Source organism: Ciconia boyciana, chromosome 36 (genome assembly GCF_034638445.1).
Source record: "Ciconia boyciana chromosome 36, ASM3463844v1, whole genome shotgun sequence".
NCBI lineage: Eukaryota > Metazoa > Chordata > Aves > Ciconiiformes > Ciconiidae > Ciconia > Ciconia boyciana.
The window spans coordinates 366262-389995 of record NC_132969.1 but is presented as its reverse complement, the minus strand read 5'-3'; the positions used below and the strand labels follow the sequence as shown (position 1 = coordinate 389995).

The 23734-nt window shown below is 65.8% G+C and overlaps 3 protein-coding genes across 3 annotated transcripts in view; 2 read left to right on the top strand and 1 right to left on the bottom strand.

Moving 5' to 3' along the window:
• The first annotated feature begins 67 nt into the window (after positions 1-67).
• On the top strand, positions 68-14196 carry LOC140645642 (microfibril-associated glycoprotein 4-like). Its single transcript, XM_072849088.1, is given in 6 exon segments — positions 68-258; positions 8453-8509; positions 8511-8607; positions 8694-8790; positions 11784-11966; positions 13897-14196. Coding segments are annotated over 6 exon segments (873 nt in total). The 3' UTR covers positions 14145-14196.
• Positions 14164-23734, bottom strand: part of TAOK2 (TAO kinase 2) — a gene marked incomplete at its 3' end in the record, with an annotated part of 56631 nt that continues 47060 nt past the window's right edge. The window contains exon 20 of the mRNA XM_072849087.1: positions 14164-14172. Coding sequence (XP_072705188.1) covers positions 14164-14172 — 9 coding nt within the window. The remainder of the gene's footprint in view (positions 14173-23734) is intronic.
• Positions 17008-23423, top strand: PRRT2 (proline rich transmembrane protein 2). Its single transcript, XM_072849071.1, has 4 exons — positions 17008-17046; positions 17649-17771; positions 21333-21465; positions 23343-23423. Exons 1-4 carry the CDS (start codon positions 17008-17010, stop codon positions 23351-23353), a joined length of 306 nt encoding a protein of 101 aa, XP_072705172.1. The 3' UTR covers positions 23354-23423.

The window sequence follows — 23734 nt, the reverse complement described above, 5'->3', positions numbered from 1 at the left end:
CGCGCGTGCGCGCGCGGGGGACGACGGGAAACGGAGTCCGCTCGCCCCGCCTCCCGCAAAGGGCGGGATGGGGAGGCAAGGCGTGGACTACGACTCCCAGCATGCCCCGCGCGCGGCCGCCATCTTGTGGCCGCCGCCGCGCGGGGAACGACGGGAAATGGAGTCCGCCGCGCCGCCTGCTTGCGTTGAGGGGAAAGGGGGTCGGGACTACAACTCCCGGCGGCCCCCGCGCGGCGGCCGCCATCTTGTGAGGGGTCGGCGAGGCACGCCGGGATGGCGGCGGGATTTCTCCTCCCAGCCGATAGGGGGCGCTAAGGGCATGGCCCCCTATAGAGGGGCGGGGTTAAGGGTATAGCGCCTATGGAGGGGGGGCGGAGCTAAGGGTATAGCTCTTATAGGAGGGCAGAGTCAAGGGTATGTCTGCTATGGGGGGGGCGGAGCTGAGGATCTGTGCCTATGGAGGGGCGGAGTTAAGGGTATAGCCCCTATAGGGGGGCGGAGTTAAGGGTATTTCTGCTCTAGGAGGGGCAGAGTGAAGGGTATATCCCCTATAGAGGAGCGGAGTTAAAGGTATATCACGTGTAGGGGAGCAGAATTAAGGGTATATGCTCTATAGGGGGGCAAAATGAAGGGTATATCCCCTATGGAGGAGCAGAGTCAAGGGGGTTTCCCCTATAGGGGAGAAAAGTTTAGGGTATATCTCCTATAGAGGAGCAGAGTTAAGGGGGCTTCCCCTATAGAGAAGCACAGCTAAACATATGTATCCTGTAGGGGAGCAAAATTAAGGGTATATGCTCTATAAGGGGACAAAATTAAGGGCAAATCCCCTATGGAAGGGCAGAATTAAGGGGGTTTCCCCTATAGGGAGGCAGAGTTAAGGGTATGTTCGCTATAGGGAGCTAGAGCTAAGGGTATATTCTCTATAGGCAGCAGGTTTAAGGGTGTGTGTCCTATAGCAGAGCAGAATTAAGGGTATATCTCCTATAGAGGGGCAGAGTTAAGGGTGTTTCCCCTATAGGGAAGCAGAGTCAAGGGTGTTTCCCCTATAGAGGGGCAGATTTAAGGGTTCGTCCCTAGAGGGGAGCAGATTAAGGGTATGTGCTCTATGAGGAAACAAAAACGAACGGTCTTTCCCCTATAGAAAACCAGAATTAAGGGTGTTTTGCTTACAGACACGTATAGTTAGGGGTGTTTCCCCTATAGAAGAGCAGTGTTAAGGGTATATCCCTATAGAAAAACAGAGTTAATGGCACAGCGCCTATGGAGGAGCAGAGCTAAGGGTATAGTATCTATAGAGATACAGAGCTAAGGATGTTTCCCCTATAGAAACATAGAGTTAAGGGTATTTCTCCTATAGGAAGACACACTTAAGGGTGTTTAGGCTATAGGGGGGCAGAGTTAAGGGTATATCCCCTATAGAGCAGCAGAGTTAAGGGTATATGTCCTGCAGGGGGGCAGAGTTAAGGTTTTGCCCTATAAGGAGACAAAATTAAGGGTATATCCCCTATGGAGGGGCAGAATTCAGGGGTTTCCCCTATAGAGAAGCAGAGTTAAGGGTATGTTCCCTATAGGGAAACAGAGTTAACAGCATTTCCCCTATGGAGGGACAGAATTAAGGGTATATCCACCATAGAGACATAGAGTTAAGGGGTTTCCCCTATAGAAGAGCAGAGTTAAGGGTCTATCCCCTATAGCAGGGCAGAGTTAAGGATATTTTTCCCTATAGGGGGGCAGAGTTAAGGGTATACCTCCTATGCAGAAGCAGAGTTAAGAGCATTTCCCCTATAGAGAAGCAGAGTTAAGGGTCTATCCCCTATAGCATGGCAGAGTTAAGGGCATTTTTCCCTATAGGGGGGCAGAGTTAAGGTGTTTCCCCTATAGAGGAGCAGAGTTAAGGGTATATCCCCTATAGAGGAGCACAGTTAAGGGTATATCCGCTACGCAGAAGCAGAGATAAGGGGGTTTCCCCTATAGGGGGGCAGACTTAAGGGTATAAACCCTATAGGAGGGCAGAGTTAAGAGCGTTTCCCCTACAGAGGAGCAGAGTTAAGGGGTTTGCCCTATAGAGGGGCAGAGCTAAGGGTATATCCCCTATAGCGGGGCAGAGTTAAGGGCATTTTTCCCTATAGGGGGGGGCAGAGTTAAGGACATATCCCATATGGGGGGCAGAGTTAAGGCGTTTCCCCTATGGAGGGGCAGAGTTAAGGGTCTATCCCCTATAGCGGGGCAGAGTTAAGGGTATTTTTCCCTATAGAAAGGCAAAACTAAGGGTCTGTCCCCTATAGCGGGGCAGAGTTAAGGGCATTTTGCCTCTATAGGAGGGGCAGAGTTAAGGGGGTTTCCCCTATAGGGGGGCAGCGTTAAAGGGATGTCCCCTATGGAGGAGCAGAGTTAAGGGTCTATCCCCTATAGCGGGGCAGAGTTAAGGGCATTTTTCCCTATAGAAGAGCAGAGTTAAGGGTATATCCCCTATAGCGGGGCAGAGTTAAGGGCATTTTTCCCTATAGGGGGGGGCAGAGTTAAGGACATATCCCATATGGGGGGCAGAGTTAAGGCGTTTCCCCTATGGAGGGGCAGAGTTAAGGGTCTATCCCCTATAGCGGGGCAGAGTTAAGGGTATTTTTCCCTATAGAAAGGCAAAACTAAGGGTCTGTCCCCTATAGCGGGGCAGAGTTAAGGGCATTTTGCCTCTATAGGAGGGGCAGAGTTAAGGGGGTTTCCCCTATAGGGGGGCTGCGTTAAAGGGATGTCCCCTATGGAGGAGCAGAGTTAAGGGTCTATCCCCTATAGCGGGGCAGAGTTAAGGGCATTTTTCCCTATAGAAGAGCAGAGTTAAGGGTATATCCCCTATGGGGGGGCAGAGTTAAGGGCATATCCCCTATAGAGGGGCAGAGTTACGGGTGTTTCCCCTATAGGGGGGCAGAGTTAAAGTGTTTCCCCTATGGAGGGGCAGAGTTAAGGGTATATCCCCTATAGCAGGGCAGAGTTAAGGGTGTTTTTCCTTATAGAAAGGCAAAGTTAAGGGTATATCCCCTATAGAGGAGCAGAGTTAAGGGGGTTTCCCCTATAGCGGGCCAGAGTTACGGGGGTTTCCCCTATGGAGGGGCAGAGTTAAGGGTATATCTCCCATGCAGGACCAGAGTTAAGGGGCTTTCCCCTATGCAGGGGCCTAGTTACGGGTGTTCCCCTATAGAGGCCTCCCTATAGGGGCCAGGCAGCGGTGCGGGGGGGTTACCCTCCCCTCCCCCGGCCGCCCCTGACGGGGCCTCTCCCCTCCCCCGCCCCCGCCCCGCCCGCAGAGCAGCTGCCGGCGCCATGGAGGTAAAGCCGCGGACCCCCGCCCCTATGGCCCCTATAGGCACCCCCACCCCCCATGGCTCCCCTCCGCCCCCCATATCCCCTGAGCCCCCACGTGGCCCCTGAGCCCCCCATATGGCCCCTATATGGCCCCTGACCCCCCCATGTCTCCCCTGAGCCCCCTATATGGCCCCTGAGCCCCCCCATATGGCCCTTAACCCCCCTATATGTCCCCTAACCCCCATATCCCCTCAGCCCCCCATATGGCCCCCTGCCCCCCATGTGTCCCCTATATGTCCCCTAACCCCCCATGTCTCCCCTGACCCCCGTATGTCCCCTATATGTCCCCTGACCCCCCATGTCTCTCCTGAGCCCCCCATATGGCCCTTAACCCCCTATATGTCCCCTAACCCCTATGTCCTCTGAGCCCCCATATGGCCCCTGAGCCCCCCTATATGGCCCCTGAGCCCCCCCCCCATATGTCCCTTAACCCCCTATATGTCCCCTGCCCCCATCTGTCCCATAATCCCCCATATGTCCCCTGAGCTGCCCCATATGTCCCTTAACCCCCCTATATGTCCCCTGCCCCCCATCTGTCCCATAACCCCCATATGTCCCCTGAGCTGCCCCATATGTCCCTTAACCCCCTATATGTCCCCTGCCCCCATCTGTCCCATAACCCCCATATGTCCCCTGAGCTGCCCCATATGTCCCTTAACCCCCCTATATGTCCCCTGCCCCCATATGTCCCATAACCCCCATATGTCCCCTGAGCTGCCCCATATGTCCCTTAACCCCCTATATGTCCCCTGCCCCCCATCTGTCCCATAACCCCCATATGTCCCCTGAGCTGCCCCATATGTCCCTTAACCCCCTATATGTCCCCTGCCCCCACATGTCCCATAACCCCCATATGTTCCCTGAGCTGCCCCATATGTCCCTTAACCCCCCTATATGTCCCCTGCCCCCCACATGTCCCATAACCCCCATATGTCCCCTGAGCTGCCCCATATGTCCCTTAACCCCCTATATGTCCCCTGCCCCCATATGTCCCATAACCCCCATATGTCCCCTGAGCTGCCCCATATGTCCCTTAACCCCCTATATGTCCCCTGCCCCCATATGTCCCATAACCCCCATATGTCCCCTGAGCTGCCCCATATGTCCCTTAACCCCCTATATGTCCCCTGCCCCCATCTGTCCCATAACCCCCATATGTCCCCTGAGCTGCCCCATATGTCCCTTAACTCCCTATATGTCCCCTGCCCCCCACATGTCCCATAACCCCCATATGTCCCCTGAGCTGCCCCATATGTCCCTTAACCCCCTATATGTCCCCTGCCCCCATCTGTCCCATAACCCCCATATGTCCCCTGAGCTGCCCCATATGTCCCTTAACCCCCTATATGTCCCCTGCCCCCCATCTGTCCCATAACCCCCATATGTCCCCTGAGCTGCCCCATATGTCCCTTAACCCCCTATATGTCCCCTGCCCCCCACATGTCCCATAACCCCCATATGTCCCCTGAGCTGCCCCATATGTCCCATAACCCCCATATGTCCCCTGCCCCCTATATGTCCCCCATGTCCCCTGCTCCCCTATGTCCCCCATACGTCCCCATATGTCCCCTGCCCCCTATGTCCCCATATGCCCCCATATGTCCCCTGCCCCCTATATGTCCCCCATGTCCCCTGCTCCCTATGTCCCCCATACGTCCCCATATGTCCCCTGCCCCCTATGTCCCCATATGCCCCCATATGTCCCCTGCCCCCCTATATGTCCCCCATGTCCCCTGCTCCCCTATGTCCCCCATACGTCCCCCCATGTCCCTTGCCCCCTATGTCCCCATATGCCCCCATATGTCCCCTGCCCCTCTATATGTCCCCCCATGTCCCCTGCCCCTATGGCCCCCATACGTCCCCATACGTCCCCTGCCCCCTATGGCCCCCATACGTCCCCATACGTCCCCTGCCCCCTATGGCCCCCATACGTCCCCTGCCCCCTATGGCCCCCATACGTCCCCATACGTCCCCTGCCCCCTATGGCCCCCATACGTCCCCTGCCCCTATGGCCCCCATACGTCCCCATACGTCCCCTGCCCCCTATGGCCCCCATACGTCCCCTGCCCCCTATGGCCCCCATACGTCCCCATACGTCCCCTGCCCCCTATGGCCCCCATACGTCCCCATACGTCCCCCAGGCGCTGGGTCCATGGCGGTGCTGGCGGTGCTGGCGGTGCTGGGACAGGGACAGCCCATCGCCCCCGCGGTGAGCTGACACGGGGGACACGGGGGGGGGGACACGGGGGGACACGGGGACAGGGGGACACGGGGACACGGGGGGGACAGGGACGGGGGGGACACGGGACAGGGGACAGGGGACAGGGGGACACGGGGGACACGGGGGGGGACAGGACAGGGGGACATGGGGGACACGGGGGACGGGGGACAGGGACAGGGGACACGGGGACACGGGGGATGGGGACAGGGGGGACACGGGGGAACACGGGGGACGGGGACAGGGGACACGGGGACAGGGGGACACGAGGGACAGGGGGGCAGAGACAGGGGGACACGGGGGATGGGGGGACACGGGGACACGGGGACACGGGGGGACGGGGGGACACGGGGACAGGGGGACACGGGGGATGGGGGGACAGGACAGGGGGACAGGGGACACGGGGACAGGGGGACATGGGGGGACAGGACAGGGGGACACGGGGGACACGGGGGACAGGGGACAGGCACGGGGACACGGGGACACACGGGGACACGGGGACACGGGGGACACGGGGGGTACAGGGGGACGGGGACACGGGGGACACAGAGGGGGACATGGGGGACAGGGACATGGGGGACACGGGGGGACATGGGGACACGGGGGACAGGGGGACACGGGGGACACGGGGGACACGGCGGGGGACATGGGGGGACAGGGATGGGGACACGGGGGACACGGAGGACGGGGGACATGGGGGACAGGGACAGGGGGACAGGGGCGGAGATGGGGGACACGGGGGACAGGGATGGGGGACAGGGACAGGGACGGGGGGGACAGGGGGACACGGGGGGACACGAGGGGACAGGAGGGGGACAGCGATGGGGGACAGGGACGGGACTGGGGGGGGACAATGGGGACAGGGGTGGGGACAGGGTGGGGACACTGGGACAGGGACAAGGACCGCGCTGGGCCCCGGCCACCCATGGGGGGGACACCCATTGACGGGGACAAACGGCCCATCCCCCCTGTCCCCGATGTCCCCAATGTCCCTGATGTCCCCAATGTCCCCACTGCCCCCGTGTCCCCCATGTCCCCAATGTCCCCAACGTCCCCATGTCCCCACTGCCCCCAATGTCCCCACTGTCCCCATGTCCCTCCTGTCCCTGACGTCCCCAATGTCCCCGATGTCCCCACTGTCCCCACTGCCCCCCATGTCTGCCCTGTCCCCGATGTCCCCAACGTCCCCACTCTCCCCCACGTCCCCACGTCCCCCCTGTCCCCGATGTCCCCAACGTCCCCCATGTCCCCAATGCCCCCATGTCCCCCTTGTCCCCGATGTCCCCAACATCCCCAACATCCCCGCTGCCCCCCTGTCCCCCATGTCCCCAACATCCCCCATGTCCCCACTGCCCCCATGTCCCCCCCATCCCCCATGTCCCTGACGTCCCCACTCTCCCCCATGTCCCCCTGTCCCCGATGTCCCCAACGTCCCCACTGTCCCCAACGTCCCCGACGTCCCCTGCGTCCCCGCTGTCCCCCCTGTCCCCAACATCCCCCGTGTCCCCGACGTCCCCCACGTCCCTGCTGTCCCTGACGTCCCCCATGTCCCTGCTGTCCCCCTGTCCCCCTTGTCCCTGACGTCCCCAATGTCCCCAACATCCCCGCTGCCCCCCTGTCCCCCATGTCCCCAACGTCCCCACTCTCCCCCATGTCCCCCTGTCCCCCACTGTCCCCACGTCCCCACTGTCCCCCATGTCCCCGACATCCCCCGCATCCCCGACGTCCCCCACGTCCCCACTGTCCCCAATGTCCCCCATGTCCCCGACGTCCCCCACATCCCTGACATCCCCCACGTCCCCGCTGTCCCCGATGTCCCCAACATCCCTGACGTCCCCCACGTCCCCCATGTCCCCGACATCCCCCCTGCCCCTGCTGTCCCCCCTGTCCCCCATGTCCCCACGTCCCCGATGTCCCCCACGTCCCCGACGTCCCCCTGTCCCCGACGTCCCCCACGTCCCCGCTGTCCCCCTGTCCCCCTGTCCCCGCTGTCCCCCATGTCCCCACTGTCCCTGATGTCCCCCGTGTCCCCGACGTCCCCCACATCCCCCACGTCCCCACTGTCCCCCACGTCCCCAACGTCCCCCATGTCCCCAAGGTCCCCGACGTCCCCCCTGTCCCCGACGTCCCCCACATCCCTGACATCCCCCTGTCCCCCCTGTCCCCGCTGTCCCCAACATCCCTGACGTCCCCCACGTCCCCGCTGTCCCCAATGTCCCCCACGTCCCCCATGTCCCCGATGTCCCCCTGTCCCCGCTGTCCCCCATGTCCCTGCTGTCCCCCATGTCCCCACTGTCCCCCATGTCCCCACTGTCCCCGACGTCCCCCACGTCCCCGCTGTCCCCCACGTCCCCAACGTCCCCCATGTCCCCAACGTCCCCGATGTCCCCCACGTCCCCGACGTCCCCCACGTCCCCGCTGTCCCCAACATCCCCCACGTCCCCCACGTCCCCACTGTCCCCCACGTCCCCAACGTCCCCCATGTCCCCAAGGTCCCTGACATCCCCCTGTCCCCGATGTCCCCCACGTCCCCGCTGTCCCCCTGTCCCCGCTGTCCCCGCTGTCCCTGCTGTCCCCGACGTCCCCCATGTCCCCGACATCCCCCTGTCCCCCCTGCCCCCCTGTCCCCTCTGTCCCCAACATCCCCGACGTCCCCCACGTCCCCCTGTCCCCGCTGTCCCCGATGTCCCCCACGTCCCCCATGTCCCCGACATCCCCCTGCCCCCCTGTCCCCCCGTCCCCCTGTCCCCCCTGTCCCCGCTGTCCCCGATGTCCCCCACATCCCCCACGTCCCCCACGTCCCCCACGTCCCTGCTGTCCCCAATGTCCCCCTGTCCCCGCTGTCCCCGCTGTCCCCAACGTCCCCATCTCCCCCAGCCCCCCTCTGCGCCCCCCCCCTGTCCCCCGCGACTGCCAGGACGTCTACGCCGGGGGCCCGAGCCGACGGCGTCTACTTGGTGTCCCCGAGCGGGGCGGGGGGGACCCCGCTCCCCGTCTACTGCGACATGAGCACCCAGGGCCACGTCTGGACGGTACCCCTCCCCCCGCCCCTCCCCCGCCCCTCCCCCGCCGGGGACCCCCTGATTCCAGCTTCTGCCCCCCCCCCCCATAATTTCAGGTTTTCCAGAAGCGTTTCAACGGCTCCGTCAGTTTTTTCCGGGGTTGGAACGATTACCGGCTCGGCTTCGGGCGCGCCGACGGCGAGTACTGGCTCGGTGAGGGCCACCCAGTAGCCCCCAGTAGCCCCCAGTAGCCCCCAGTAGCCCCCAGTTAACCCCCCAGTACGGCACAGTTACCCCCCCCCCCCAGTCCTGGGTCTCCATCACCTCCCATCCCTTCATCCCCTTGCCCAGCTCATCCCTGCCCCAGTACCTCCCAGTATCTCCCAGTACCTCCCAGTATCCCCCAGTATCCCCCAGTACCTCCCAGTAGCCCCCAGTATCTCCCAGTTAACCCCCCAGTATGGCACAGGTACCCCCCAGTATCCCCCAGTACCTCCCAGTACCTCCCAGTATCCCCCAGTATCTCCCAGGATCCCCCAGTACCTCCCAGTAACTCCCAGTATCTCCCAGTATCCCCCAGTAGCCCCCAGTAGCCCCCAGTATCCCCCAGTATCTCCCAGTTAACCCCCAGTACGGCACAGTTACCCCCCCCAGTCCTGGGTCTCCATCACCTCCCATTCCTTCATCCCCTTGCCCAGCTCATCCCTGCCCCAGTACCTCCCAGTATCCCCCAGTACCTCCCAGTTAACCCCCAGTATGGCACAGGTACCCCCCAGTATCCCCCAGTACCTCCCAGTATCCCCCAGTATCTCCCAGTTAACCCCCAGTACATCCCAGTTACCCCCCCTCCCAGTCCTGGGTGTCCATCACCTCCCATCCCTTCATCCCCTTGCCCAGCTCATCCCTGCCCCAGTACCTCCCAGTATCCCCCAGTACCTCCCAGTATCCCCCAGGATCCCCCAGTACCTCCCAGTAGCCCCCGTATCTCCCAGTTAACCCCCAGTATGGCACAGGTACCCCCCCAGTATCCCCCAGTACCTCCCAGTACCTCCCAGTATCCCCCAGTATCTCCCAGGATCCCCCAGTACCTCCCAGTAACTCCCAGTAGCCCCCAGGATCCCCCAGTAGCCCCCAGTATCTCCCAGTTAACCCCCAGTACGTCCCAGTTACCCCCCAGTCCTGGGTCTCCATCACCTCCCATCCCTTCATCCCCTTGCCCAGCTCATCCCTGCCCCAGTACCTCCCAGTATCCCCCAGTACCTCCCAGTATCCCCCAGTATCTCCCAGTTAACCCCCCAGTATGGCACAGGTACCCCCCCAGCACCTCCCAGTACCTCCCAGGATCCCCCAGTATCCCCCAGTACCTCCCAGTATCCCCCAGTATCTCCCAGTTAACCCCTCAGTATGGCACAGGTACCCCCCAGCACCTCCCAGTATCTCCCAGTATCCCCCAGTATCCCCCAGTACCTCCCAGGATCCCCCAGGATCCCCCAGTACCTCCCAGTATCCCCCAGTATCTCCCAGTTAACCCCCAGTATGGCACAGGTACCCCCCAGTATCCCCCAGTACCTCCCAGTATCCCCCAGTATCTCCCAGTTAACCCCCAGTATGGCACAGGTACCCCCCAGCACCTCCCAGTATCTCCCAGTATCCCCCAGTACCTCCCAGTACCTCCCAGTATCCCCCAGTACCTCCCAGGATCCCCCAGGATCCCCCAGTATCTCCCAGTATCCCCCAGTATCTCCCAGTTAACCCCCCAGTATGGCACAGGTACCCCCCAGTATCCCCCAGTACCTCCCAGTATCCCCCAGTATCTCCCAGTTAACCCCCCAGTATGGCACAGGTACCCCCCAGCACCTCCCAGTATCTCCCAGTATCCCCCAGTACCTCCCAGTACCTCCCAGTATCCCCCAGTATCCCCCAGTACCTCCCAGGATCCCCCAGGATCCCCCAGTACCTCCCAGTATCCCCCAGTATCTCCCAGTTAACCCCCAGTATGGCACAGGTACCCCCCAGCACCTCCCAGCACCTCCCAGTACCTCCCAGTATCCCCAGGATCCCCCAGTATCCCCCAGTACCTCCCAGTATCCCCCAGTATCCCCCAGTATGGCACAGTTACCCCCAGTATCCCCCAGTTTCCCCCAGTATGTCCCAGTTACCCCCCCAGTCCTGGGTCTCCGTCAGCCCCCATTGCTTCCTCTCCATCCCTTCGTCCAGCTCATCCCCTCGGCCCGCCCCACACCCTGCCCCACACCCTGCCCCACATCTCCCCACACCCTGCCCCACATCCCTCCCACACCCTGCCCCACATCCCCCCCACACCTGCCCCACACCTGCCCCATACCCTGCCCCACACCCCCCACACCCCACCCCACACCTGCCCCACACCCTGCCCCACACCCAGCCCCACTCCCTCCTCTGTGCCCCACATCCCACCCACGCAGCGCCCCACATCCTGCCCACCATGCCCAACATCCCACCTCACCCTGCCCCACACCCCCGCCCCACCCCCTGCCCCAAACCCCCCTGCCCCACACCCTGCCCCACACCCTACCCCACATCCCCCCCACACCCAGCCCCACTCCCTCCCCTCTGCCCCACATCCCACCCACACAGCGCCCCACATCCTGCCCACCGTGTGCCCACCATCCCACCTCACCCCGCCCCACAGCCCCTGCCCCACCCCCTGCCCCAAACCCCCGCCCCACACCCTGCCCCAAACTCCCCTGCCCCACCTCCTGCCCCACACCCCGCCCCACACCCTCCCCTCTGCCCCACATCCTGCCCACCGTGTGCCCACCATCCCACCTCACCCCGCCCCACAGCCCCGCCCCACCCCCTGCCCCAAACCCCCTGCCCCACACCCTGCCCCACACCCCGCCCCACACCCCGCCCCACACTCCGCCCCACACACTCCCCTCTGCCCCACATCCTGCCCACCGTGTGCCCACCATCCCACCTCACCGTGTCCCACCCCCGCCCCACCCCTGCCCCAAACCCCCTCCCCACACCCCACCCCACACCCCGCCCCACACACTCCCCTCTGCCCCACATCCCACCCACGCAGCGCCCCACATCCTGCCCACCATGCCCACCATCCCACCTCACCCCGCCCCACAGCCCCGCCCCACCCCCTGCCCCAAACCCCCCGCCCCACGCCCCACCCCCTGCCCCACCCCTGCCCCACACCTGCCCCACACCCCCAGGCCTGCAGGCCCTGCACCTGCTGACCCTGCAAGGCCGCTACGAGCTGCGGGTGGAGCTGGAGGACTTTGAGAACAACACGGCGGCCGCCACCTACGGCTCCTTCGCCCTCTCGCCCCACGCCGTCAGCGCCGAGGAGGACGGCTACACCCTCCACGTGGGGAGCTTCGTCGATGGCGGGGCGGGTGAGGACGCTTGGGGGGCGCCCCACGGCCGCCCCACGGCGGCCCCGCGGCGGGGAGGGCGAGGGGAGGGGAGGGGGGAATGCAGGCCGGGGTGAGGGGAAGGGGAGGGGGGAGGTTGAGGGGAGGGTGGGGAGGGGAAGGTGGGGGTGGGGAAGGGGAGGTGGGGCAAGGTGGGGGTGGGGAGGGTTATTGGGTCAAGGTGGCCAATGGGGAGGGGTTGTGGGTCAAGGCAGCCAATGGGGAGGGGCAGCAGGTCAAGGTAGCCAATGGGGAGGGGTTGTGGGTCAAGGTGGGGCATGGGGAGGGGCACCGGTCAAGGTGGCCAATGGGGAGGGGGTTGTGGGTCAAGGTAGCCAATGGGAAGGGGGTTGTGGGTCAAGGTGGCCAATGGGGAGGGGCAGCAGGTCAAGGTAGCCAATGGGGAGGGGTTGTGGGTCAAGGCAGCCAATGGGGAGGGGGTTGTGGGTCAAGGTGGCCAATGGGGAGGGGCAGCAGGTCAAGGTAGCCAATGGGGAGGGGGAGAGGGTCAAAGTAGCCAATGGGGAGGGGTTGTGGGTCAAGGTGGGGCATGGGGAGGGGTTGTGGGTCAAGGTGGGGCATGGGGAGCGGCACCAGGTCAAGGTGGCCAATGGGGAGGGGTTGTAGGTCAAGGTAGCCAATGGGGAGGGGGTTGTGGGTCAAGGTGGCCAATGGGGAGGGGCAGCAGGTCAAGGTAGCCAATGGGGAGGGGGTTGTGGGTCAAGGTGGCCAATGGGGAGAGGGAGATGGGTCAACGTGAACCATGGGGAGGGGCAGCAGGTCAAGGAGGGGCATGGGGAGGGGACACGAGGTCACCGTGGGTCATGGGGAGGGGCCACCAGGCCAACGGAAGCCATGATGGAGGGCCACCAGGCCAACATCAACCATGGGGAGGGGCCACCAGGCCAACGGAAGCCATGATGGAGGGCCACCAGGCCAACGTGGGCCATGGGGAGGGGACACCAAGCCAACGGAGGCCATGATGGAGGGTCACCAGGCCAACCTCAACCATGGGGAGGGCCACCAGGCCAACGGAGGCCATGATGGAGGGCCACCAGGCCAACATGGGCCATGGGGAGGGGCCACCAAGCCAACGGAGGCCACGATGGGGGGCCACCAGGCCAACATCAACCATGGGGAGGGGCCACCAGGCCAACGGAAGCCATGATGGAGGGCCACCAGGCCAACGTGGGCCATGGGGAGGGGACACCAAGCCAACGGAGGCCACGATGGGGGGCCACCAAGCCAATGTGGGCCATGGGGAGGGGACACCAAGCCAACGGAGGCCACGATGGGGGGCCACCAAGCCAATGTGAGCCATGGGGAGGGCCACCAGGCCAACGGAAGCCATGATGGAGGGCCACCAGGCCAACATCAACCATGGGGAGGGGAGACCAAGCCAACGGAGGCCATGATGGAGGGCCACCAGGTCCCTGTGGGCCATGGGGAGGGGCCACCAGGCCAACATCAAACATGGGGAGGGGCCACCAGGCCAATGGAAGCCATGATGGGGGGCCACCAGGCCATTGTGAACCATGGGGAGGGGCCACCAGGCCAACAGAGGCCATGATGGAGGGCCACCAGGCCAACATCACCCATGGGGAGGGGCCACCAGGCCAACGGAGGCCACGATGGGGGGCCACCAGGCCAACGTGGGCCATGGGGAGGGGCCACCAGGCCAACAGAGGCCATGATGGAGGGCCACCAGGTCACTGTGGGGCATTGGGAGGGGCCACCAGGCCAACATCACCCATGGGGAGGGGCCACCAGGCCAACGGAGGCCACGATGGGGGTCCACCAAGCCAATGTGAACCATGGGGAGGGCCACCAGGCCAACGGAGGCCACGATGGAGGGCCACCAGGCCACCGCAAGCCCCGCGTGCCCCCCATCTCCTCCTCCCCCATCCTCCAGGCGATTCCCTCAGCTACCACAACGGTCAAAAATTCTCCACCTTCGACCGGGACCAGGACCTTTACGTCCAGAACTGCGCCGCCCTCTCCTCCGGCGCCTGGTGGTTCAAGAGCTGCCACTTCTCCAACCTCAACGGCTTCTACCTGGGGGGCGCCCACCTCTCCTACGCCAACGGCATCAACTGGGCCCAGTGGAAGGGCTTCTACTACTCCCTCAAGAAGAGCGAGATGAAGATCCGGAGGCTCTGAGGGGCTCCCTGCGGCCCCTCCCCCCCCCCTCCCCTCCCCCCACCCCATCCCATCCCCCTCCCCCCCACCGCTGGTGATTAAAGCCCCGTTTTGATTGGCCGATGTCTGCATGAACCAAGGGTGAAGACGCATCTCCGGGGGGTTGGGGGTCACCACATCTCCATGGGGTTGGGGGTCACCACGTCTCCGTGGGGCTGGGGGTCACGGGGTCCATCTGAATGGGGGTTGGGGGGCCCCTCCCCCATTAACCCCTCCCCACCCCCAATTAACCCCTCCCCAGCCCCTGATTGGCCGACGTCTCCATGAACCAAGGGTGAAGCCACATCTCCGGGGGGTTGGGGGTCACCACGTCTCCATGGGGCTGGGGGTCACCACGTCTCCGTGGGGCTGGGGGTTGTGGGGTCTAGGTGGTTGGGAGGCCCCTCCCCCATTAACCCCTCCCCAGCCCCAATTAACCCCCTCCCCCAGCCCCTGATTGGCCGACGTCTGCATGAACCAAGGGTGAAGACGCATCTCCGGGGGTTGGGGGTCACCACATCTCCATGGGGTTGGGGGTCACCACGTCTCCGTGGGGCTGGGGTTGTGGGGTCTAGGTGGTTGGGAGGCCCCTCCCCCATTAACCCCTCCCCCAGCCCCAATTAACCCCTCCCCCAGCCCCCTGATTGGCCGACGTCTGCATGAACCAAGGGTGAAGACGCATCTCCGGGGGGTTGGGGGTCACCACGTCTCCGTGGGGCTGGGGGTCACCACGTCTCCGTGGGGCTGGGGGTCACGGGGTCCATCTGAATGGGGGTTGGGAGGCCCCTCCCCCACCCTGCCCCTCCCCACCCCCTTAACCCCTCCCCCAGCCCCCTGATTGGCCAACATCTCCATGAACCAAGGGTGAAGCCGCATCTCCAGAGGGTTTGGGGTCACAGGGTCCATCTGAATGGGGGTTGTGGAGCCCCTCCCCACCCTGCCCCTCCCCCACCCCCATTAACCCCTCCCCAGCCCAAATTAACCCCTCCCCCAGCCCCCTGATTGGCCGACGTCTCCATGAACCAAGGGTGAAGCCACATCTCCGGGGGGTTGGGGGTCACCACGTCTCCAGGGGTCGGGGTTGTCACGTCTCCATGGGGCTGGGGGTTGTGGGGTCCAGGTGGTTGGGAGGCCCCTCCCCCATTAACCCCTCCCGCAGCCCCCATTAACAGCTCCTCCCACCTCCTGATTGGCCAACGTCTCCATGAACCAAGGGTGAAGCCGCATCTCCGGGGGGTTGGGGGTCACCACGTCTCCATGGGGCTGGGGGTCACGGGGTCCATCTGAATGGGGGTTGGGAGCCCCTCCCCACCCTGCCCCTCCCCACCCCCCATTAACCCCTCCCCAGCCCCAATTAACCCCTCCCCCAGCCCCCCAATTGGCCGACGTCTCCATGAACCAAGGGTGAAGCCGCATCTCCGGGGGGTTGGGGGTCACAGGGTCCATCTGAATGGGGGTTGGGGGCCCCTCCCCACCCCCATTAACCCCTCCCCCACCCCCATTAACTCCTCCCCAGCCCCAATTAACCCCTCCCCAACCCCCAATTGGCCGACGTCTCCATGAACCAAGGGTGAAGCCACATCTCCGGGGGTTGGGGGTCACCACGTCTCCATGGGGTTGGGGGTCACCACATCTCCGTGGGGCTGGGGGTCACGGGGTCCATCTGAATGGGGGTTGGGGGCCCCTCCCCCATTAACCCCTCCCCCAGCCCCCATTAACCCCTCCCCCCACCTCCTGATTGGCCGACGTCTCCATGAACCAAGGGTGAAGCCGCATCTCCGGGGGGTTGGGGGTCACCACATCTCCAGGGGTTTGGGGTCACAGGGTCCATCTGAAGGGGGGTTGGGAGGCCCCTCCCCACCCTGCCCCTCCCCACCCCATTAACCCCTCCCCCAGCCCCATTAACCCCTCCCCCCGCCCCGATTGGCCGACGTCTCCATGAACCAAGGGTGAAGCCACATCTCCCGGGGGTTGGGGGTCACCACGTCTCCGTGGGGCTGGGGGTCGTGGGGTCCAGGTGGTTGGGTGGCCCCTCCCCACCCTGCCCCTCCCCGCCCTGCCCCTCCCCACCCCATTAACCCCTCCCCCACCCCCGATTGGCCGACGTCTCCACGAGTCGACGGTGAAGCCGCATCCCCGGGGGGTTGGGGTCACGGGGTCCAGACGGTTGGGGGTTGGGGGGCCCCTCCCCCACCCTGCCCCTTTTGGGGGGGGGGGCACCCAAACCCCGGGGGGGGCCACCCAGAGCTCCGGGCAACCATTGGCCCTGGCCACTTGCCCGGGGATGAGGTCAGGGTTGGAGCCGGGCCCGATCCGGGCGGGCGAGGGGCCCTGCACGGGGGTGGGGAGGGGCTGTGGACAAGTCCTCCCCTCCCCCTTCCCCTCCCCCATTAACCCCTCCCCCACCTCCCGGCTCTGCTCAACCGCTTCCCAGAATGGGGGGAGGGGGAGGGGCTCCCCCTCCCCGCCCACCCCCTCGCCCCTCCCCCTCCCCCGCCCCTCCCCGCCGCAGCCCTCCTCCCCCCTCGCCCCTCCCCCAGCCGCCCTCCGGCCCTCCGGCCCCTCTCTCCAGCCCCTCCATCCCGACCCTCCCCCACCCCCACCCCCGACCCTCCCCCTCCCCCACGCCGCCCTCCCCCACCCGTCACGGCCCCACGCGGGAACCGCCCACGACGCCGCTTCAGGTAAAGACCCCCCCTCCCCACCTCCCCCGCCCCTCCCCCGGGGGCTGCAGGTGGGGGATGGGAACCTCTCTTGGGGGAGGGGGGGGCCAGACCCCTGGCTTCCCCCCCCCCCTCACCCCACGCCCCTCCCCCAGCCCTGAACCCCCTCTCCCCTCCCCACCATGGCGGAGACCCCCAGGACGGCCGAGACCGAACCCCCGGCGACTCCCCCGGGACCCCCGGCACCCCAAAAGCCCCTCCCCACCCCCAACCCCCCGAGCCCCCAGCCCCACCCCCACCCCCGCCACCCCGAGGACCCTCCCCCAGCCCCCCAGCCCCCAGCCCCCCAGGAGCCCCAGAATCTTGGGGACCCCCTCTGCCCCCCAAGACCCCCAGCCCCCCAGCCCCCAGCAGCCCCCAGGACCCCAGGGCCCCAGAGATCCCCCACCGCCCCCCAGCCCCCAACCACCCCCAGGACCCCAACCCCCCAGCCCCCAACTGCCCCAGGAAGCCCCAGCCCCTCCCCGACCCTAAAGACCCCCCTCTGCCCCCAAGACCCCCCAACCCCCCCAGCCCCACCCGCCCCCAGGACCCCCCCCCCCACCCCACCCCCCAGCCCCCAACCTCCCCAGGACCCCCAGCCCCCCAAGCCCCCCAGCCCCCAAGTGCCCCCAAGCCCCCCCCAGCCCCCAGCAGCCCCCAGGACCCCCAGCCCCCACCCCACCCCCCCAGCCCCCAACCGCCCCCCAGCCCCCCCCGGTGACGGTGCCAGTGGAGGGGGGTCCCCAAGAAAATGGGGGGGCGGGGGGGGCACTGAGGGGAGGGGTCACCCCCGGGGGGGTCCCCAGGGGGGGCGAAGCCACCGAGCTACGTCCTGCTGGCGGCGCTGGCCTGCTTCTGCCCCGTCTGGCCCATCAACATCGTGGCCTTCGTCTACGCCCTGATGGTGAGGATGTGGGGCAGGGTGTGGGAGCAGGGTGTGGGGCGGGACGTGAGGGGGGATGTGAGGGGAATGGGGGATATGAGGGGAAGGGGAATGAGGTGCAGGGTGGGCGGGGAATGGGGTAGGGAGGGGGGGGTGCTATGGGGCGGGATGTGGGGCAGGGTGTGGGGCAGGGTGTGGGGCGGGACGTGGGGAGGGATGTGGGGGCGGAAGGGGATATGAGGGGAAGGGGGGAATGGGGTGCAGGGTGGGGGGAATGGGGTAGGGAGGGGTGCTATGGGGCGGGATGTGGGGCAGGGTGTGGGGCGGGACGTGGGGGGGGATGTGAGGGGAATGGGGGATATGGGGGAAGGGGGAATGGGGTGCAGGGTGGGCGGGAATGGGGTAGGGAGGGGTGCTATGGGGCGGGATGTGGGGCAGGGTGTGGGGCAGGGTGTGGGGCGGGACGTGGGGAGGGATGTGGGGCGGAAGGAGGGGATATGGGGGGAGGAAGGGAATGGGGTGCAGGGTGGGGGGAATGGGGTAGGGAGAGGGGGTGCTATGGGGCGGGATGTGGGGCAGGGTGTGGGGCGGGACGTGGGGGGGATGTGAGGGGAGATGGGGGGGATATGGGGGGAAGGGGGAATGGGGTGCAGGGTGGGCGGGGAATGGGGTAGGGAGGGGGTGCTATGGGGCGGGATGTGGGGCAGGGTGTGGGGCAGGGTGTGGGGCAGGACGTGGGGGGGATGTGGGGGGGAATGGGGGGGATATGGGGGGAAGGGGGGAATGGGGTGCAGGGTGGGCGGGGAATGGGGTAGGGAGGGGGGTGCTATGGGGCGGGATGTGGGGCAGGGTGTGGGGCAGGGTGTGGGGCGGGACGTGGGGGGGGGATGTGGGGGGAATGGGGGGGATATGGGGGGAAGGGGGGAATGGGGTGCAGGGTGGGCGGGGAATGGGGTAGGGAGGGGGTGCTATGGGGCGGGATGTGGGGCAGGGTGTGGGGCAGGGTGTGGGGCGGGACGTGGGGGGGGATGTGGGGGGGAATGGGGGGGATATGGGGGGGAAGGGGGAATGGGGTGCAGGGTGGGCAGAGAATGGGGTAGGGAGGGGGTGCTATGGGGCGGGATGTGGGGCAGGGTGTGGGGCGGGATGTGGGGGGATGTGGGGCGGAAGGGGGAATGGGGGGATATGGGGGGAAGGGGGGAATGGGGTGCAGGGTGGGTGGGGAATGGGGTAGGGAGGGAGGTGCTATGGGGCGGGATGTGGGGTGGGATGTGGGGTGGGGTGTGGGGCAGGGTGTGGGGTGGGACGTGGGGGGATGTGGGGTGGAAGGGGGGAATGGGGGGGGATATGGGGGGAAAGGGGTGCAGGGTGGGGGGGGAATGGGGTAGGGAGGGTGCTATGGGGCGGGATGTGGGGTGGGATGTGGGGTGGGGCATGGGGGGTGTGGGGTGGGATGTGGGGGGGATGTGGGGCGGAAGAGGGGAATGGGGGGATATGGGGGGGAATGGGGTGCAGGGTGGGGGGGAATGGGGTAGGGAGGGGGTGCTGTGGGGCAGGGTGTGGGGTGGGACGTGGGGGGGATGTGGGGTGGAAGGGGGGAATGGGGGGGATATGGGGAGGAATGGGGTGCAGGGTGGGCGGGGAATGGGGTAGGGAGGGGGTGCTATGGGGCGGGATGTGGGGTGGGATGTGGGGTGGGCGTGGGACGGGGTGTGGGGTGGGACGTGGGGGATGTGGGCGGAAGGGGGCGAATGGGGGGGATATGAGGGGAATGGGGGAATGGGGTGCAGGGTGGGGGAATGGGGTAGGGAGAGGGGTGCTATGGGGCGGGATGTGGGGCAGGGTGTGGGGTGGGATGTGGGGCGGAAGGGGGAATGGGGCGGCGGGCTATGGGGCAGAGGGTGGGGGGAATGGGGAAGTGGAGCACAGGGTGGGGGTGTAATGGGTCAGGGAGAGGGTTGCCATGGGGCAGGATGTGGGGCGGGATGTGCAGCAGGCTGTGGGGCAGAAGGGGGGTAATGGGGGGGCTATGGGGTAGAGGGTGGGGAGCAATGGCGTGTGGTGCTATGGGGCAGGCTATGGGGCGGAGCTATGGGGCAGGGGATGCTATCAGGCAGAGGGTGGGGGGCTGTGGGCGGGCGCTGGGCTGCAATGGGGTGTGGTGCTATGGGGCTCTGGGGCAGGCTGTGGGGCGGGCTGTGGGGCAGAGTGTGGGGGTAATGGGGGTGCAATGGGGCGCAGTGCATGACACAATGGGGCAGAGGGTGGGGGGCTGTGGGGCAAGGTGCGGGGTGCAATGGGGCGGGTGCTGGGGTGCAATGGGGTGTGGCGTGGGGTGCTATGGGGCTATGGGGTGGGCTGTGGGGCAGGCTATGGGGCAGAGGGTGGGATAATGGGTAGGGTGTGGGGTGCAATGGGGCACAGCGGGGGGTAAAATGGGGCACAGCGCATGCCGCAATGGGGTGCAGTGTGGGGCACGCTGTGGCTGTGGGTCAGCCGTGGGTTGGCCATGGGGTGGCCGTGGGGCAGCTATGGGTCAGTGTGGGGTGGCTGTGGGGCAACCGTGGGTGAGCAGTGGGGCAGCTGTGGGTTGGTTGCCGTGGGGCAGCTGCCGTGGGTCGGCAGCTGTGGGTGAGCATGGGATGGCTGTGGGGCAGCCGTGGGGTAGCTATGGGTCAGCGTGGGGTGTCCGTGGGGCAGCTGCCGTGGGTCAGTGTGGGATGGCCGTGGGCAGCTGTGGGTCAGCATAGGTTAGCCATAGGGCAGCTGTGGGGCAGCTACGGGTCAGTGTGGGATGTCTGTGGGGCAGCTATGGGTCAGCATGGGGTGTCTGTGGGGCAGCTGTGGGTCAGCGTGGGGTGTCCATGGGGCAGCTATGGGTCAGCATGGGGTGTCCGTGGGGCAGCTGCCGTGGGTCAGTGTGGGATGGCCGTGGGGCAGCTGTGGGTCAGTGTAGGTTGGCTGTGGGTCAGTGCAGGGTGGCTGTGGGGCAGCTGTGGGGCAGCTGCTGTGAGGCAGCCGTGGGGCAGCTATACGGCAGCATGGGATGTCCGTGGGTCAGCGTGGGGTGTCTGGGGCAGCTATGGGTCAGTGTAGGTTGGCTGTGGGTCAGTGCAAGGTGGCTGTGGGGCAGCCATGGGGCAGCGTGGAGTGTCCGTGGGGCAGCCGTGGGGTGTCCGTGGGTCAGCTATGGGTCAGCATGGGGTGTCCGTGGGGCAGCCATGGGTCAGCACGTGGTGTCCGTGGGGCAGCCGTGGGGTGTCCGTGGGGCAGCTATGGGTCAGCATGGGGTGTCCGTGGGGCAGCCATGGGTCAGCACGTGGTGTCCGTGGGGCAGCCGTGGGGTGTCCGTGGGTCAGCTATGGGTCAGCATGGGGTGTCCGTGGGGCAGCTACGGGTCAGCGCGGGGTATCCGTGGGGCAGCTATGGGGCAGCGCCCGCGGGCGAGCCGTGGGTCAGCCCGGGCCGGCTGGGAGACCCACCGGGGCTGGGCCACGGCTTGGGTGTGGGCGGCCGTGGGGCGGCCGTGGGGCGCCGGGGGGCAGCCGTGGGGCAGCCGTGGGTCAGCCGTGGGTCCGGCAGCCGCGGCACAGCCGGCAGCAGGGGGACGTGGAGGGCGCCCGGCGCCTGGGCCGCGTGGCCAAGCTGCTGGCGGGGGTGGCCCTGCTGGGGGGGGCCCTGCTCCTCGCCGCCTCCTGCGCCATCAACTTCGGCGGTGAGTGCGCCCCACCCCCCGAAACCACCCCCACCCCCACCCCCAGAACCCCCAAAACAGCCCCCAAACACCCCCCAACCCCCAAACCAGCCCCCAAAACACCCCCACCCCCAAACACCCCCACCCCCCAACCCCCAAACCCCCTGAACCCCCAAAAACAGCCCCCCAAACACCCCCCAACCCCCAGAACCCCCAAAATAGCCCCCAAAACACCCCCACCCCCAAACCCCCAACCCCCCGAACCCCCAAACCAGCCCCCCAAAACACCCCACCCCCAAAACCCCAGAACCCCAAACCAGCCCCAAAACACCCCCCCACCCCAAACACCTCCACCCCCAAACCCCAAACCCCCAAAAACACTCCCCAAAACAGCCCCCCAAAAACACCCCCACCCCCAAAACACCCCCAAACCCCAGAACCCCCAAAATAGCCCCCCAAAACACCCCACCCCCCAAACCCCCAACCCCCCAGAACCCCCAAACCAGCCCCCAAAACACCCCCACCCCCCAAACCCCAGAACCCCCAAAACAGCCCCCCAACACCCCCACCCCCAAAACACCCCCACCCCCCAAACCCCCAACCCCGCGAACCCCCAAAACAGCCCCCCAAAAACACCCCCACCCCCCAAACGCCCCCGCAAACATCCCCCAACCCCCCAAAACACCCCCCAACCCCCAGGACCCCCAAAACAGCCCCCCAAAACAGCCACCACCCCCCAAAACCCCCAAAACCCCAGACCCCCCAAAACAGCCCCCCAAAAACACCCCCAACCACCCCCTAACTCCCCCAGAACCCCAAACCAGCCCCCAAAACACCCCCCACCCCCAAAACACCCCCACCCCCGCAAACCCCCCAAAACCCCCGAACCCCCAAAACACTCCCCAACCCCCCAGAACCCCCAAAATAGCTCCCCCAAACAGCCCCCACCCCCCAACCCCCTGAACCCCCAAACCAGCTCCCCAAAACACCCCCACCCCCCAAAACCCCAGAACCCCCAAACCAGCCCCCTAAAAACACCCCCCACCCCCAAACACCCCCCCAAACCCCCCAAACCCCAGAACCCCCCAAAACAGCCCCCAAAAACACCCCCCAACCCCCCAGAACCCCCAAACCCCAGACCCCCCCAAAAGAGCCCCCCAAAAACACCCCCACCCCCAAAACACCCCCACCCCCCAAACCCCGAACCCCCAAAACAGCCCCCCAAAAACACCCCCACACCCCCAAACGCCCCGCAAACATCCCCCCAACCCCCAAAACACCCCCCAACCCCCCAGGACCCCCAAAACAGCCCCCAAAACAGCCCCCACCCCCAAAACCCCCAAAACCCCAGACCCCCCAAAACAGCCCCCCAAAACACCCCCACCCCCAAAACACCCCCACCCCCCAAACCCCCGAACCCCCAAAACAGCCCCCAAAAACACCCCCACCCCCAAACCCCCTGAACCCCCAAAACAGCCCCCCAAAACACCCCCACCCCCAAACACCCCCACCCCCCAAACGCCCCCCAAAACAGCCCCCAAAACACCCCCGCAAACAACCCCCCAAACCTCCCCCACCCCCCCAAAGCCCCCATCCCCCACCCCCCAAACCACCCCCACCCCCCACAACATCGGGGACCCCCAAACCCCCTGGGCCCCTAAAAGCCCCTGCCCCTCCCCAATCCCTGCCCCCCCCAACCCCCCATGGGACCCCAACCCCCCTGGGGCCCCCCAACCCCCCTGCCCCCCGACCCCCCCAATCCCTGGGGCCCCCAAATCCCCTATGGGACCCCAAAACCCCTCCCCCCAGGTACCCCCCCCACCCCCGTGGGGCCCCCCAAACATCGGGGACCCCCAAATCCCTGCCCCTCCCCCAACCTGACCTTCCCTCCCCCCCAGTTTTTCAGTGAGGACCCCCTCCCCCGCCGTCCGTCCGTCCGTCCTGGAGCCGGGGGGCCCCACGCCCGCTGCACCCCAAAATCGGGGGACCCCCTTCCGACCAAAAAAAGGGGGGTGACGTCAGCCTGCACCCCCAAAATTGGGGGACCCCCCGAAACAAAAAGGGGGAGGGGCAACATCCACCTGCCCCTCCCCCAATTTTGGGGGACCCCCCCGTCCGTCTGTCCTGAAATGGGGGCCCCCTCTGCCTGCCTGAACCCCCAAAATTTGGGGGGGTGTGGCCCCCACTTTACCGCCCCTCCCCAATTCACCCCCACCCCCACCCTGACTGTTATTGGGGGAGGGGGCGGCCCTGTTTTGGGGGGTCCCCTCATTTGGGGGGCCCCTTTAAA

Coding starts and splice junctions, on each gene's coding strand:
- PRRT2 (XM_072849071.1), top strand. CDS start 17,008: ATGGCGGAGACCCCCAGGACGGCCGAGACCGAACCCCCG. Junction 17,047..17,648: donor CGGCCGAGACCGAACCCCCG/GCGACTCCCCCG, acceptor CACTGAGGGGAG/GGGTCACCCCCGGGGGGGTC. Junction 17,772..21,332: donor CCTTCGTCTACGCCCTGATG/GTGAGGATGTGG, acceptor TGGGTCCGGCAG/CCGCGGCACAGCCGGCAGCA.